Below are 16209 nucleotides of genomic sequence, written 5' to 3'. Positions count from 1 at the left end.
CGCATCTTCCTTTCATTTCTACATTTTTTTTTTTAAATTTGCCTTGTCATTACGTCAAATTTCACTAATTAAGTTATTTTTATTTAATTAGTTGTTTTCTTGATCAAAATAAAGAGCAAGATTTCAGAAATTTTTGTTTTCTTCTTCTATGTCGATAAAAATACACTGAGAAAACAATGTCTTTGAATCAAACGTAATTATCTTTGTTATACAGTCAACTAAAAATTATTTTTGAATTAAACATAATTTTAATTCAATACATAATAAGTTGATTTAATAAAAATTATGTTAAACTCGATTGTAAAATATGTTTAATTCAGGGCTCGAACCAGTGAAACTATTTAAAAATACAGACTTCAAGGACCAAAAATTAAAAATTACGGACCAATTACTGTCCAAAATATAACTGGTCCGAGTCAAATAAGAGAACATTTTATTCAAAACTATAAATGAAATTTTTTCACGTGAAGAAAAGAACAATAATTGTATGTAAACATAAAGTCAAAATTTCTTGTTTCTTTAAGGTAATTCTCTTGCTTTTGTACTTGAAAGAAATCGATTTTGATAAAATATTTTTAAATTTTAAGTATGCAAGAAGGCCTGCATAAAGGAATATTTACTTAAAATTTGAAGAATATTTTATAAAAATCAATTTTTTTAAGTGTAAAAGTAAGAGAAATACCATAAAGATTTCTGAAATTAATTTAGAATTTTTTGGGAAAAAATTACAGGGTTGCCACAAAAATTTAATTTTGTATAAATTAATGATTATTATATTTCCACAGAAATTAGGATTTTCAAAAATTTTAAATTCAAAGTTTTTTAAACGAAACAACTCATAATTATTAAAGATGACCAAGTAATAAAATTATTACTTTACATTATAAGAATATTGTTACTCTAACTTTTTCAAAATTATTTCCATCATTTCAATTCAATTATTATTTACCATAATTTTCGATTAAAATTCTACTCTAACGCAATTATTTATAATAATTTTTAAATCTATTTGTTCACAATTCAATTTTAAGAAATTTTGATTATTCGGAAATTCTTTAATTAAATATACATTAGAAAATAAAAATTTTAAACTACCTAATTTTAAAAAAACTCAATTCAACTTTTTCAAAAAAAATTAATTCTACATAATTGTCAGTTAAAAGTATTAATTTTTCAAGAATAATTGTAATTTAAAGGAGTCCAATTGAAAGTTTATTAAAAATAATTGAAGTTCTGAAATGAATTTTATTATTTAATATTTATGAAAATAATTGAATTCAAAAAAGAATTTTTAGAGTTTTATCAATAAATTTTTAAATAATTCAATTCTTTTGACGAATTTTAATAAAATTTTTAAGAATAATTATATTTTTCGAGAAATTTGATTAAAATGGTATTAAAAATAATTGAAATTCTACAATTTAAGAAAATAACTGCATCCCTAAAAAATAAAAAAGTATAAAATTTTAATATTTATGAAGATAATTGAATTATTGCGAAGATATTTATAAAAACAATTTGTAAATATTTGAATTCCTGTGAAATTATTATTATTTACGAAATTAATTAATTGTTAGCATAGATTTTTATTAAAATTTTTTTTATTAGATAATTGAATTCATTTAAAAATTTTATTAAAGTAATAGATATTAAAAATCATAGAATTGAGGAAAATTTTTGAAAATAATTGAAATTTTGCTAAGAATTTTATTAAAAATTTTTGAAAATAATTGAATTTCGGAGAAGAATTTTATTATTTTTAAAGATAATTGAAATTTTGACGGAACTTTAAAAAAATTTTGAACATAATTGAATTTGTACGAAGAATTTTATTACGTTCGAAGATAATTAAATTTCTGCAATCATTTGTAGCTTCTCCAAAATTCAATTTGTTTAGTGTTATCAACTAAAATTCTTCTGTAAATCTACTATTGTTACTAATTAATTAAATATGTATTAAAAAATTTAAATAATTTTATTAGAATTTGAATTATTAAAATTTTTCAAAAATCTAAGTTCTCTAAAATTTCTAATTAAATTCATTGAAAATTAAGAATTTCTATAAAATTTCAAATTAAAACCTTCTGAAGTTCATCTATTTGTGAAAGTTATAAACGCAACTCTTTTAAAATTAAATTAATTTTGAAATATTTAAGTAAATTTTTCATTAAATTATTTATAAGTAACAATTTTATGATAATTCTTCAAGAATTAAATTATTTAAAAATTCATTATTGTCAGAAATGGAAAAAATTGAAGGGTTTTTTAATTAAATTTTTTCCAGTACTTTTTAATAAAAATCCCTCACTTATCCCTGATTTCCCTGACCAATTCTACTTTTTCTGATTTTTCCCTGATCTGTGTCACCCACGGAAATATAAAATAGAGAATAGAAAAAATAGTGAGTATAAAAAAATAAAATTAAATGAATAAGGACAAAACTTCGAAACGACTGATAAAAGGAGTTAAAGAGCATTCAATTCTGAAATTGAATTAACTTAAATTATATCACCATTTAAATTTTTTTCTATCTACGTAAAATAGAAAACTTTGGACTTAACAACAAAAAAAGGAAACAAAAATTTCGTTCATTTGAACTTTAACTAGATTTTTTTTCAACGCTGGGTATTTAAGATCCGGAAGATATCTTGAGAAAAGAGAGAGAAAAAAAATAAGGAGAAAGGGAAAAAATATAGAGAGAAAGAGAATAAAGAAAGAGAAAGAGAAGAAATAAAGAAAGAAAAAGAGAAGAAAGTTTAATTGACTCTGTTTAGTTGAAGGCAAGATACAATGTTCTTTCTTTAAGTTACTGCATCCTGTTTCTTTTCACAGTCAATTTAGGTCTACAGATGTTCAACTTGAATTGATTGACATTATCACTGTAAATGACAATGACATTTTCTGATAGCCTCTCAAACTGAATCTATACTCAATTCGGAGATAACAGTGAAACCTCAGCTGTCGATATCAATGTGTGCCAATCTATATACGTCAAGACTATATGTAAATGCTGTTAAAATGTCCTGCTTATCATAATTTGGCCATTAATTTCGTATAATTGCAAAAAGAAGAAAAACGCATTTTTATTCACAGTTTTCGCTTGCTTTCGTTTTAGATCGTTGGCAATTGAGAATTCATTTTTTCAAATAGTACATTTTAAATTATTTTAATTATACAATAAAATAAAAAGATTTTTTAACAATTTCCAAAACGAAGGAAAAGAATTTCTTATTTAAATGTAAAAAATACTATAGACTAAAAATATATAATTCATAATTAAAAATACAGCCTTCGCACTTAATAATTAATTTTAAAAAAGTAGCAAAAAAAGTAGCTTTGAGACTGAAAAAAGTATAGGAAAAAAGTGGTTATCGAAAATTAAAATTGATGACTAAAAAACTCGTTTTAGTCGATTCAAATAAATCACAAAAATTTGACTCTGTATTTCCCTGACATTTTCCTGATTTCGATAAGAAATATTCACTGTTTTTCTTATCCTGATAATAACTTCAATTCTAAATTTTTATCAAATTCAATTATTTTCCAAATTTTTAGTTAAAATTCTTCAAAAATTCGATTATTTTTAAAAATGATTTTTGATAGTAAAATAATAAATTATTTTCAAATATAAAATTTATTTCAATTAAATTGGACAAAATTTCCAATTAATTTGAAATTTAAATAAACATTTTTAATTTTTAAGAGAATTTCCCTATATTCAAAAAAATTTAATTAAAATTTTTCAAAAGATTAATTTTTTTATAATTTCTAAATTAAATTATTTTTATACTGAAATAATTTTTGTTCGATAAATATATAAATACTTATTTATTTCCCCCCTGGAATTAAGATTTTAATAATTTTAATTTAAAAGCTTTTTGAAATTTATCTATTTCTAAAAATTTATATTATATAACTCATTTTCAATTATTTTAATCTAAAATTGTAACCGAAATTCATTTTCAAATAAATTTTTTTTAGAAAGTTCCACAAGAATTCACTTATTTAAATACAAAAATAAATAAATAATAGAATAATTGATTATTTCTGAAAATTGAATAAGAATTTTATCAAAATTTTTCAAAATAATTAAATTCTTAAACATTTCCTTAAAACTTTTGAAAATATTTGGATTGTTTTGAAGAATTTCTTTCAATTTTTTTTAAATAATGGATTTTGTTAAAAAATTTGTAATTTATAATTTTATTATTAAAGTTTATTAAAATATTGTTGAAAAATTTAATTCTTTTGAAGAGTTTTATCAGATTTTTCGAAAATAATTAAATTTGTTTGACTAAATTCTTTGAATAGTTTAAATCTAAAAATAAACTAACTTTTTAAAAATTTTAATTGAAAATTCAGTTTATAATTTTAAATTTTGAAATTAATTAAATCTTTTCATAAAATTTCTCTCAAGTTTTTAAAATAATCTTTTTTTTTAATAATTGTAAATAAAAAATTCTATTAAAATTTTTAAGAAATAATTGCATTTTTTTACTAATGAAAATAATAAAATTCTTGTGGAGAATTTTATTAACATTTTTCAAATTAGTAAATTTTTTTGACTAATTTCTTTAAATTTTTTGAAAATAATGTAGTTCTTTCTAATAATTTTAAATAAAAATTTTAAACGTACTTATATTTTACGAAGAATTTCTCTCAATTTCTTAAAATAATAGTGTTTATTAGTTATTGTAATTAAAAATGTTATTATTGAATTTAATTAAAGTTTTTGGAAATAATTGAATTCTTTCGAAGAATTAAAATTTTTTTTTTAAATTGGCTTTTTTTGAGAAAGTTATTAAAATGATTGAAAATGATTGAATTCCTGAGAAGAATTTTATTATTTATGAAAATAATTGAATTCTCACAACGAATTTTATTAAATTTTTTTATATGATTGACTTCCTGTGAAAAATTTTGTTAGTTTTAAAAATAATTGAATTCTTGCGAAATATTTTCAAAACATTTTTGAAATTTTGAATTGTTTCAAAAATTTTTATTAGAATTTTTGAAAATAATTCTTTTATTTTAACTATTGATAGATTTCAATTTGTGCAAACAAAAAAAAAGAAGAGTAATAATCATCTTTTAGTGTCACAAAAATTTTAAGTGCTATTATGATTAAATTGTTAAAATTATTATTTTTTTTATATTTTATATAAAAATCATTTAATTTTTGTTACTTGTATAAATTAAGATTTAATTATGTAAAACGGTGTATCTTACCGTAAATAAACTAAACTAAACTTAACTTAAAATAAGTGTCCAAATAGTAGCTAATTGTAAAAAAAGTAGTAAATAGTAGGTTTTAGTAGATAAGTGCGAAGTCTGAAAAAAGAAAAGTAAATATTTTTTTGAAGTTTTTGATAAACTAATCTCAAGAATTTCTGCAATAAAAAAATATTTAATAAAAAAAGTGATTAATAATTAGAAAATGATTAATAAAAAAATGTATCTAAAAATGTTTTTTTTGTATTAACAAAAATTATTCCTTCTCAAAATGGTTTAAATTCTCATGAAGCAAGAATTATTATTTTCAATCACTGAGAATTTAACTTTGCTCACCTGGAAAATTACAACAGGCATATTATTCGGAACATGTCATATAAACAACAACTTGTGTATTATTGCGAACGTTATGAATTTCCAAGTGAAAAGTAATCTTTCGTCAGGCAATTAATTTCGAAATACTAACTGTGTGCATAAACAGTTCTCTTGAAACTAGCAAATTGAGTCGTATAACATAATTTTCTTGTAAATAAATGTGAGAATATTAAAGGTTAAAGGTTTCCATGGAGGTTTTTGAGGGGATTTGTGCACTCACAACACACACACAGTGAGAGATAAAATCTTGCGCCAGCCTCACATATTTCTAATTACATAATAAAATAAGTACTCACCGTAAGTACGCACTGATGACTCGGAGAGATGAATCCAAGACCTCTTTGACCTTCGCCGCTGAAGCACTTCTGAATATTCTTCATGAACTTCCGTCTAATGGCCTTGAGGGAATAAACACACAATGCACTTTGAGCACGCGGACGACTCGTTGGTCCATCGCTTATGGAGAAAACCGCGAACAGAACGTCGTCCTGGGCGACGATACCGAGATCGGAGGCCAAATCGGAGCCCGCCTTGCCCACGTACGCGGCTTGAATCAAATTGTAAACCTTCCCATCGCCAATGCAGTCGATCGGCATTTCCGTGTACGAATAATAATGCTGATCGTCGTGACAGACGCGAACCAATTTTGAAATGTAATTCGACGTGTCGGTATTCTTCATCTGAGTGGTGAGAAAATAGCTGAAACCCTCGCTGCTGAATCCGTAGATATAGTTGATTGGATAGCGTTCACGTGAGAGTGAATTGACATACATTCTTGTACCAGTTGTTACAGCGGACTCAGCAATGTTGAGCATCTTGTCCTTGTCGAGGGACCTCGAACTCACCGCAGGTACTTCCGATCGATAAGGTGAATTCCCAGTGTACGTAACGCCGACATACATTACTTGAGACACTGGCGGATTTGGAGGGCCTGGAGCAATGAACGCTACTGTTGAGGCGGTGCCATTGTTCGCCACCACTGGTTCACGTACTTCTTGCACAACGTCCGATATATTGTGCAAGTTACGAACAGTGCACATTCCCTGTAAAATCACAAGACGATTATGTGTTAATGTAATCATCACAATGAGAGATTTCCTCCCTGCTGCTGCACTTCGATATTATACATTTCGATAATGATCGTTCCAATGAATGAAACATAAACTCCGATAAAGCGACTATCAACATTGTCTCACAAATTCAAGAGAAAAGAAAGGAAAAGAAAAGCAAAGCAAATAGAGAAAAATTTACTTTATTCTATTCATTCAGTTTTTCTTTTTCTCCTTCACATCCGCTACGATTTGTATCTTTTAAATAGCACTGAATTCATGTTTACATTCATTTCGAACCTCAAGTGTTTCAAACTCATTGTAAATTTTTGCAACTTTAATTCAGGGTTGCCACAAAAATTTCCTATTCTTTATTTCTTTTCCCTTGACTTTTCATGTCTTTAATCTTTTTTTTTTCAACGTTCAAATTAATGTCAATATTTTTGTAACTATTTTTAATTTGTATTTCATAACAAAATATTATTTTCTACTTTAACAGCATGTGATTTCTAGGTTCTCAATGGTAATTTTTTCGATCACTTTTCTCTTTAAATATTTAATAAATTGAGCGGAAATTTTGTACGAAAGTCTAAAGTACAATAAAAATGGTCAGTGATGTGCAAAAGTTTTAATATTTTTAAAATTAATTATTATAAATTACTTTAAAATTATCAGTTGTCACGGTCACTGCTAATCAATTTCTCGTCTTTATCGATTTCAAAGTGTTTTATTATAATTCATTTTTGAATTATTGAAACTTTTGCACATCACTGCCCTTCTTTATTATATTTTAGACTTTCTTACAAAATTTGAGCTCAATTTATAAAATATTTAAAGAGAAAAGTGGTCGAAAAAATTACCATTGCATTTCTAACAGTCACATGCTAATAAAAATTATGACTTCAGGAGGTCAACTTCAGGGACTTTTTTTCAGTTCCCTGATGTTGGCGTCAACGCTCAGCATCGAAAACTATTTTTCTTCTTATTTTTAGTGATAAAATTTTGACAAATTTCAATTCTTTCCTTCACCTAGGAAGTAAAAAACTTTTTAAGAGTGCTTTTTCTCCCTGATCTCTATAAAAAATCGAAGAGGAGTTAAATTTTTATTTGGAATAAATTTGGAAGCAAAAACTTTGATTTAAAACTAAAAATATGTATCTATTATAAAAATAAAAATTAGTTAATTTGGTTAACTTTTTTTATATAATTTTCAAAAATGTTAGCAAAACTTAAAATATTCAATTATTTTTAATAACATATCAAAAAAAAATTATTATTTAAAAAAAAATTCAACTATTTGCTTATAAAGATTCAATGATTTTTAAAAAATAAAACAAAAATATTTTAATCAACTAATATTTCAAAGATGTAAATAAAATTTATCAAAACTTGAATTTTTAATTTAAATTGAATCAAATTTAGATTTTTTTCCACTAAAAAACAAATAAATACTTTCGATTGTAACTCTTTGTTAAATTCAATTATATTCCAATAATGGAATTAAAATTCTTTAAAAATTCAATTTTTTGAAATCTCTCATGAAATTACTTTTAATAGAATTTTAGAAAACTTCAATTACTTTAAAAAATGTCAATTTTTTGCTTATAAAAATTCAATTATCTTTAAAAAATATAACAGAAATATTTGAAATAGCTAATTTTTCAGAAATTTCAATTTTTAAAATCATGAATATTTAAAAAATATTAAGTAATTAATAAAAATTTACATTGTTTAATTATTTAAAAAATTTCAATTATTTTTAATAGAATTTTAGAAAATTTCAATAATTTATTTATTTTCAATAGAATAATTTTAGAAAATTCCAATTAATTTAAAAAATGTAAATTATTTGCTTCTAAAAATTCAGTTATCTTAAAGAAATGGAACAGAAATATTTCAAGAACGTCATTTTTATGAATTTTAAATAAAATTTTTTTAAACTTCAATTTTAAAAGAAATTTTAAAATTAAATTTTTTTAAAATGAACTAATTTAAATAAACCTGAAATTTTCAAAAACTCTATTTTAAAATGGTGTGAAATTCAATTATATTTGAAAATTGCTATCATTTTAAATAAAAAATTTTCTGAGTACATTATAATTAAAAACTTAAAAAAAATTATTCTAGAATTGAAATTAAAATAAATTCCATTATCTACAAAAATGAGAAAAAATCAAAATATTGTTTTAAAAATCATTGCCATTCAAAAGTTTTTAAAGTGAACAAAAATTCAATAAAAATTTAAGTTTTTCAAAAATATTTTTAAATACAAAAAACCAAAATTTTTGCGTAGTAATTCCAGAATTTTAATATTTTTCCCACACTTTTAATAAAATTGCTTATCATTTTCCTGATCAATTTCACTTTCCCTGATTTCCCTGACCTGTGGCAACCCTGTAATTACATTCGTTAAAAAAGTAATGTCCCTGAAGGAATATAATAACAATAATAAAACTGTGAAGAAATATTTTTTATAAAAAGTCTATTAAAAGAGACAAAGTTCAAAAATAAATATTTGAAAAAATTAAAACGGGAATAAATATAAAGAAAATGTACTGAATAATTGCTAAATAAAAAATCTGTTGTATAAAAAATTTGCAAATAAATAAAACATCTGTTAATGAAAATTACGGTTAATGTGAATTCAGGCAAAAATTTGTTGAATAAAATAAAAAGTTCAAAATAATACAAATTCGAATTCGTTTACAAAAAAAAAAATTGAGGATAAACGAAATATCTTCTAAATAGAAAATTACGTTTAATGTCATTGTTTATTGTTATAAAAAATTACAAATTAAAAGAAGTAAAAAATGAACATTTTTAATAATTCAAAATCATTTGAACGAAGAAAATAATAAAATACGGAAAAAATATTGAAAACACACAGAAAATTTTACGCTTTATTTTTAATTACTTTTGTTGTAATTAAAAATAAAGCGTGAAATTTTCCTTTTAATCATAAAATATTCTGTAAAAATAATTATGAAATCGAACATTTAGCACTTTCAACAATTTCCCACATGATAGTTGTATAAAAATCACAGCTCTAATGTAAATATAACCGTACTGTTTATCAGAAAATAGTAGTGATAAAATTTGCATTATCTAAATGAGGAAGTTATTAACATATTTAACTTAATGATTACACCGTACTTAATTTTAAACGAAAAATGTAACTAAAAACGAAGAACAAAAATCTAATAAACACGTAAATAAGAATTTACACATACTTTACAGAAAAGAATTCTTTTTAATTAACAAAATATAGCTATTATAAAATTTTTATATACAGAATTAATACAGAATTTAATTAATGAAGGAAAAAAAGACTCTCATAAATTAGGACATTAAGAAGTTATTACAAAAAAATGTAGATTACTTTTAAACTGTAAATATTATATTAGAAAAGCCGAACTGTTAAAAATCATGATTTAAAAAAAAAAATACAATATTTTTTATTTAGATCGGACTTTTTTGATTTAAATCAAATTTTTTCTGGAGCTTGGTTTTTTAGTAATGATAATAAAAAATTAATTTTATAATAGAAGCAACAAAGAATAGCTATACTTTTATTTTTCGTAAGAAATTATTTAACAAAAATATAACTAGTCCGAGTCAAATAAGAGAACATTTTACTTAAAACTATAAATTAAATTTTTTATGTAACTATAAAACATGAAGATATCGATCACTCCGATTCTTAGGTCTATTAAGTTGGCACCACTACTTTTATATTTTGAGTTATCAACTATGTCACAATTTAGGGCTCAAATAGGGCTCTTCAACGCTCAAAAATAAAAATTTTTCGCCCCTCATTTTAAAAAAAAAAACTTTGATTCTGCTAGCTTAACGTTAAGTTGGCACAAATTACTCTATAACTTCAATAAATAATTACAAATCAAAAAAACTTTAACGGTATAATTTAGGGCTCATTTAGGGCTCTCCGATGGACAAAGAACAAACTTCTTAAAAATACTCTTTGTCTAAAAAATTGCCCATCCACATTTTTTTTAATAAAACCTTGTTTTTGCTAACTTAACGTTAAGCTAGCACAAATTACTTTATAACTTCAATAAATAATTACAAATCAAAAAAATTTTAACGCTATAATTTAAGGCTCATTTAGGGCTCTCCAAAGGCTAAAGAACAAACCTCACAAAAACTACCCTTAAATTTAAAAAATTACCCTAACCACTTTTATTATATTTAAACAGTTTTTTAAACGTACCCTTTTTTATCAGCCCCGTGAAGCTAGCAGACCGACAGCGGTCCGCAGCCACACTTGGCAGTCAAATACGTGTGGCTGCGGACCGCTGTCGGTCTGTTAGCTTCACGGGGCTTTTTTCATCAAATTTATTTTTCTAGCCTTACAAATTTATTAAATGCTATTTTTATTTATAGTTAGAAATACTAAATTCTAAAAATCACTTTTAAAAACTCGTTTTTGCTATCTCAACGTGAAGTCGGCACATAAGTTACTCTATAACTTTAATAAATTCTTTTTTTGAATTTTAATACGCAAAACCTTAAAAAATATATATAAAAATTTGCAAGTTTGATGCAAATTTTCTCAAGTACCAATGTCAAAATTGAAAGTTGTTGGATCAGGCTAATATTTTTCAGTATTTAGTATTATAAATTAGTACTTAAACCAACAAGTAGTATGAAATTTTATAAAAAATTGTAGAGCTTTTTCAAAAGGTGGAAACATTTTCTCGAAAAATTCAAAATTTAATCTTTTTTTTGAAAATTAAAAATTTTTTTTTTCAGAAAGAACTCTTTTTTTTTCTTTTTTTGTATCAAAAAAGATTAAGATTTGTACTTTTAATATTCGAAACAGAAAAAATGACGTTTTTTTCTTTTCAAATTATTAATTAATTAGTAAAAATTAATAAAAATTAAAATATTTTACAACAATTTTACATCAAACGAGCCCTATGTGAAGTATTTTTGATGAACTGACGTTTTCGAAATAAATATTTATAAAAAATTTATTATTAAATGAATATCATTCAGAAAAATATAGATAAAGTGTTAGTTTTTTTAAACGAATGTTTATGTATAAAAGAATTTAGAATTGTAATTCTATGTTAAAAAAATGTATCCTAGTCCCAGGACTTAATTTTTCTTACATTTTCTGAAGAACATTTTTTTTATTAAATGTTTACATTTTTCAGTTGTTGAACATACTAATTTTCATGACTTGTTGGGATTTGGCTGTACTTTTAATTTTTGAAAATCGATAAAATTGCATAAAATTTCTCACTCGGGGGTTTTTGGGGTCGCTGATTACGAATATAAAGTTTAATTTTAAAAATTCAAAATGGCGGTTCCAATATGGCGGATAAAAATTTTTGAAAATCGATACAATTGCATGAAATTACTCACTCGGGGGTTTTCGGGGTCGCTGATTACGAATATGAAGTTCAATTTTTAAAATTCAAAATGGCGGATCCAATATGGCAGATAAAAATTTTTTTAAAATAGATAAAATTGCAACACCGCCGATTTCTGATCTACAGTTCGATATTGAACAGAGCCAAGTATTGCCATTTTTTTGTATCCTCAGTAGCTTGTTTTTGATATAAAACTCACGAGACAGCTCGCAGCCAGGTTTGCTGTACGTAAGTTGACTTAAATTTCTCGGGAAGGAAATATTTCTCGCGCTTTACATTTCTAGTCGTTTCGTGAAGGGTTTTAATTTATTTTATAGATAAGAATGTGCTTATTGTTGCTTTTTTAAGTGTTTTTAAATATCTGTTTATATTTTGTGTTTCCATTGCATTGTATTGCGTACAAATCATTTTTCGCAAAATATCATATTTGGGGTGATGTGCAACACTTTTTTTGGGGTGGACGTAACTACTTTTTACGTGCCATAACTGCGATTCACATGATGAATAAAAAATTATTTGTTATTTTCCTTTAATTATATTCCTTATTCAGTTATGAATAAATAAAAAATTAAACAAAAAAATTTTTTTTTCTTTAATGGTAAAATCTCCACTTTTTAGAGGTCAACTATACCTTAGTAAATTTTTTTTGGCCTCTAAGTCATTCAATTTTGAAATATTTAAAAATTTAAATATTTAACATGTTTTTCGTCCAACGAAAAAAAACGTTGCACATCACCCCACAACACCCTACAACAAAATTAAAAAATTAAAAAATACAAAAAAATATTAAGAAATTGTTAAAAAAATTTTTTAAAAATGAAGACAGAGTTAAGAAACTTTGTCGTACTCCACGGAGTGAGAATTGGGCAACTCCAGAAAAACGTGACGGTAACAAACAAAATAAAATCTACAAAACAACTAGAAATTTATGAATTTGTAGTATTCAATTTTTAAAATTGCACTTTTAAAATTCGTAATCAGCGACCCCGAAAACCCCCGAGTAAGTAATTCCATGCAATTTTATCTATTTTAAGAAGATTTTACCCGCCATATTGGATCCGCCATTTTGAATTTTAAAAATTGAACTTCATATTCGTAATCAGCGACCCCGAAAACCCCCGAGTGAGTAATTTCATGCAATTTTATCGATTTTCAAAAATTTTTATCCGCCATATTGGAACCGCCATTTTGAATTTTAAAAATTGAACTTCATATTCGTAATCAGTGACCCCGAAAACCCCCGAGAAGTAATTTCATGCAATTTTATCGATTTTAAAAAGATTTTACCCGCCATATTGGATCCGCCATTTTGAATTTTAAAAATTGAACTTCGTATTCGTAATCAGCGACCCCGAAAACCCCCGAGAAGTAATTTTCAAATGATTTAAATCAAGTTTTGAATATTGATGATGCATTTGCTATTTATCAAGTATTTTGCTCTGATTTTTCTGCTATTTTGGATCCGCCATCTTGAATTTTTAAGTTGTCAAGTACACAGTTTGAAAGTACAACTATTTTATCCACCTATAGGTATACATGAGACCCGCTCAAAAAAATCTTATTGATGTGAAAAGCGTGTTTCAAAAAAAAACCTTACGATTTTTTCGGTATTTTCTCCATTTTGGGCGCCATATTGGTTTCCCTGATGGTCAAAATGCTTTTTTGACCCCGGATTCTGAAAGAGCGGACCTCAATACCCCCTAGTACCGAAGGGTTTTTAAAAGTCTAATCATTTAGGATAAAAATTCTTACCTTGAAATTCAGTCAAAAATTTTGGACATTTGGGCGTTAATGGGTTAAGCTAGCAGAATCAAAGTTTTTTTTTAAAAAATGAGGGGCGACAAATTTTTATTTTTGATCGCTGAAGAGCCCTATTTGAGCCCTAAATTGTGACATAGTTGATAACTCAAAATATAAAAGTAGTGGTGCCAACTTAATAGACCTCCGAGTCTTCGACTCGGAGCAATATAATAATTAAAGATATTAACCCAGTGATAAAATCATTATCAATTCAATTATTATTTTCAAGAATTTTTAACTAAAATTCTTCTTAAAATCGATTATTTTTAATAATTTTCGAAAAAGTTCTTTGACAATTTTCAAATTCATTTGTTTACAATATTATCAATTTTACGAAATTTCAATTATTCGTAAATTCTTCAATTAAATATATATTAGAAAATAAAAACTTCAAATAATATAAAAAAAATTCAATTAACATATTTCAAAAAAAAATTAATTTCAAAATTGAATTATTTTTAAATATTCACGCTATATTGCTTTTAATATTCAATTATTATCTAAAATTGTAACTGAAATTAATTTTTTAAATCAATTTTTATTAGAATTAAATTATTTAAATACAAAAATAAATAATTTATTGAATTATTGAATATTTCTTAAAATTGAATTCTCATAAAGAATTTTACTAACAAATTTTTAAATTGATGACGAATTTTAATAAAATTTTTAAGAATAATTACATTTTTCGAAGAATTCGATTAAAATTGTATTAAAAATAATTGAAATTCTTTGATCATTTTTATTATTTATGAAAATAATTGAATTTCTAAAAAGAATTTTATTATATACGAAAATAATTCCTGTGAAATGTTTATTATTTTATGAAAATAATTAAAATTTTTTTAAATAATTAGATTCTTTAGGAAAAATTTTATTAAAATAGTAGATATTGAAAAACATTGAAATGAGGAAAATTTTTGAAAATAATAGAAATTTTGCCAAGAATTTTATTAAAATTTTTGAAAATAATTGAATTTTATAAAAGAATTTTATTATTTATAAAGATAGTTGAAATTTTCATGAGAATTTTTAAAATTTTTTGAATATGATTGAATTTCTGCAATATTTCTGCATTTCTTTTGATCTTTCAGAATTTTAAGTGGTCAATTTTTTTCTATTTGATTATATGTATGTCTGTGGTTTATATTATTTCTCAAAATAGAATTGCAAATTAGAAAGGCAATATTAATTATTACTAATAATTTTTTACTAAAAATTTGTAAAACTACTTGTGGGCATTAAAAATATTGTTCAAGAGTATTTCAAGTCATGATGAAAAGAATACACTGACATTTCCCGGTTCTCCAGGTGTTGTAGACACCCTGATTATTAATCGGGGCGGGAAAGACAATAGTTACTGAAAAATTTAATTTATATGCTTTTTTTTACTTCATTTCGTCGACGTAAACGTTAGTAACTTTACTTTCATCTTCAGACTCTTTGTTGGATTCTTCCTTAAGTAAAAGTTGATTAAAAAATCTATTTTTAAGTAAAAATTCTGATTTAAATGCCGATTAAAATGGAGACATGTATTTGATTTGAAGAAAAGAGAAGAAAAATAAAATTCTAAAGTGACTCACTTGAAAGAGACTGCCACAGGAAATGAGTTTGGAAGTGGTGTAATCAATGACGAGTGCCTTATTAACGTTATCAGTCAATTTCTTCTCAACATCCTTGGGACAATCCATCATCGAACAGTCGGGATTGTCCTTCTTCGGACCCGTGACCACTTTAACGACCAAATTTAAATCGGGAGCCAGCTGATAGAGTCGATTCACCGCTCCAACGTACACTCTGCCAGTGTTCTTGTCAACCACAAGATGGTTCATTCTTTCGACTTCCGGATCATGAAACTTATTGACAACAACGTCCGGCGTCGAGTGCATTTGTCCTCGAAGTCTTGGCAGTACAAGAAGAAGAAGAAGAAGAAGCGGAAGCCGCCTTGCGATATTTATTTCAGCGGCCATCCTTCGCATGCTCCCAAAGATGTTCATTCTATAAGCTACTTCCTATCCTAAAGGGAGCAGCTCTTCTTCGTTCTCCCACTCCGCTGCACGGCGTTTGGAAGCTGCTGCAGCTTCCTTGAGCCGCTCTTCTCTACCCTGAAACACACCAAATTTTTCATCATCAGAAAACATTTTTTTACAATAATTATAAATAAATAGTATTCAAATTTTTAATAAGTGGCCGAAAAAGTAAACAATTTTCTTCAAATTTAATAGAAATGCAGATCAATGCAGATCAATTTTAATAAAATTCTTCCCAAGAAATCAATTACTATTACAAGTAATACAATTTTTCACATGAATTCAATTATTTTTAAAAATGTAATAAAATTCGCTGTAAGAATTTAA

At 24.7% G+C, this 16209-nt stretch overlaps 1 protein-coding gene across 3 annotated transcripts in view; it reads right to left on the bottom strand.

Annotated features, from left to right (window-relative positions):
* The window catches only part of LOC122497586 (plexin-A4), a 476001-nt gene that overhangs the window by 324868 nt on the left and 134924 nt on the right, over positions 1 to 16209 (bottom strand). For all 3 annotated transcript variants that reach the window (XM_043604805.1, XM_043604803.1, XM_043604804.1), the window contains exons 4-5: positions 15436 to 15957; positions 5904 to 6650 (exon numbers count right to left, since the gene is read on the bottom strand). In XM_043604805.1, the coding sequence (XP_043460740.1) occupies positions 5904 to 6650; positions 15436 to 15849 (1161 nt within the window). In that variant the 5' untranslated portion in view covers positions 15850 to 15957. The remainder of the gene's footprint in view (positions 1 to 5903; positions 6651 to 15435; positions 15958 to 16209) is intronic.

Source organism: Leptopilina heterotoma, unplaced genomic scaffold (assembly GCF_015476425.1).
Source record: "Leptopilina heterotoma isolate Lh14 unplaced genomic scaffold, ASM1547642v1 Lhet_134, whole genome shotgun sequence".
Lineage (NCBI taxonomy): Eukaryota > Metazoa > Arthropoda > Insecta > Hymenoptera > Figitidae > Leptopilina > Leptopilina heterotoma.
Note: the sequence above shows the minus strand (reverse complement) of the source record. Positions and strands in the feature narration are given on the sequence as shown.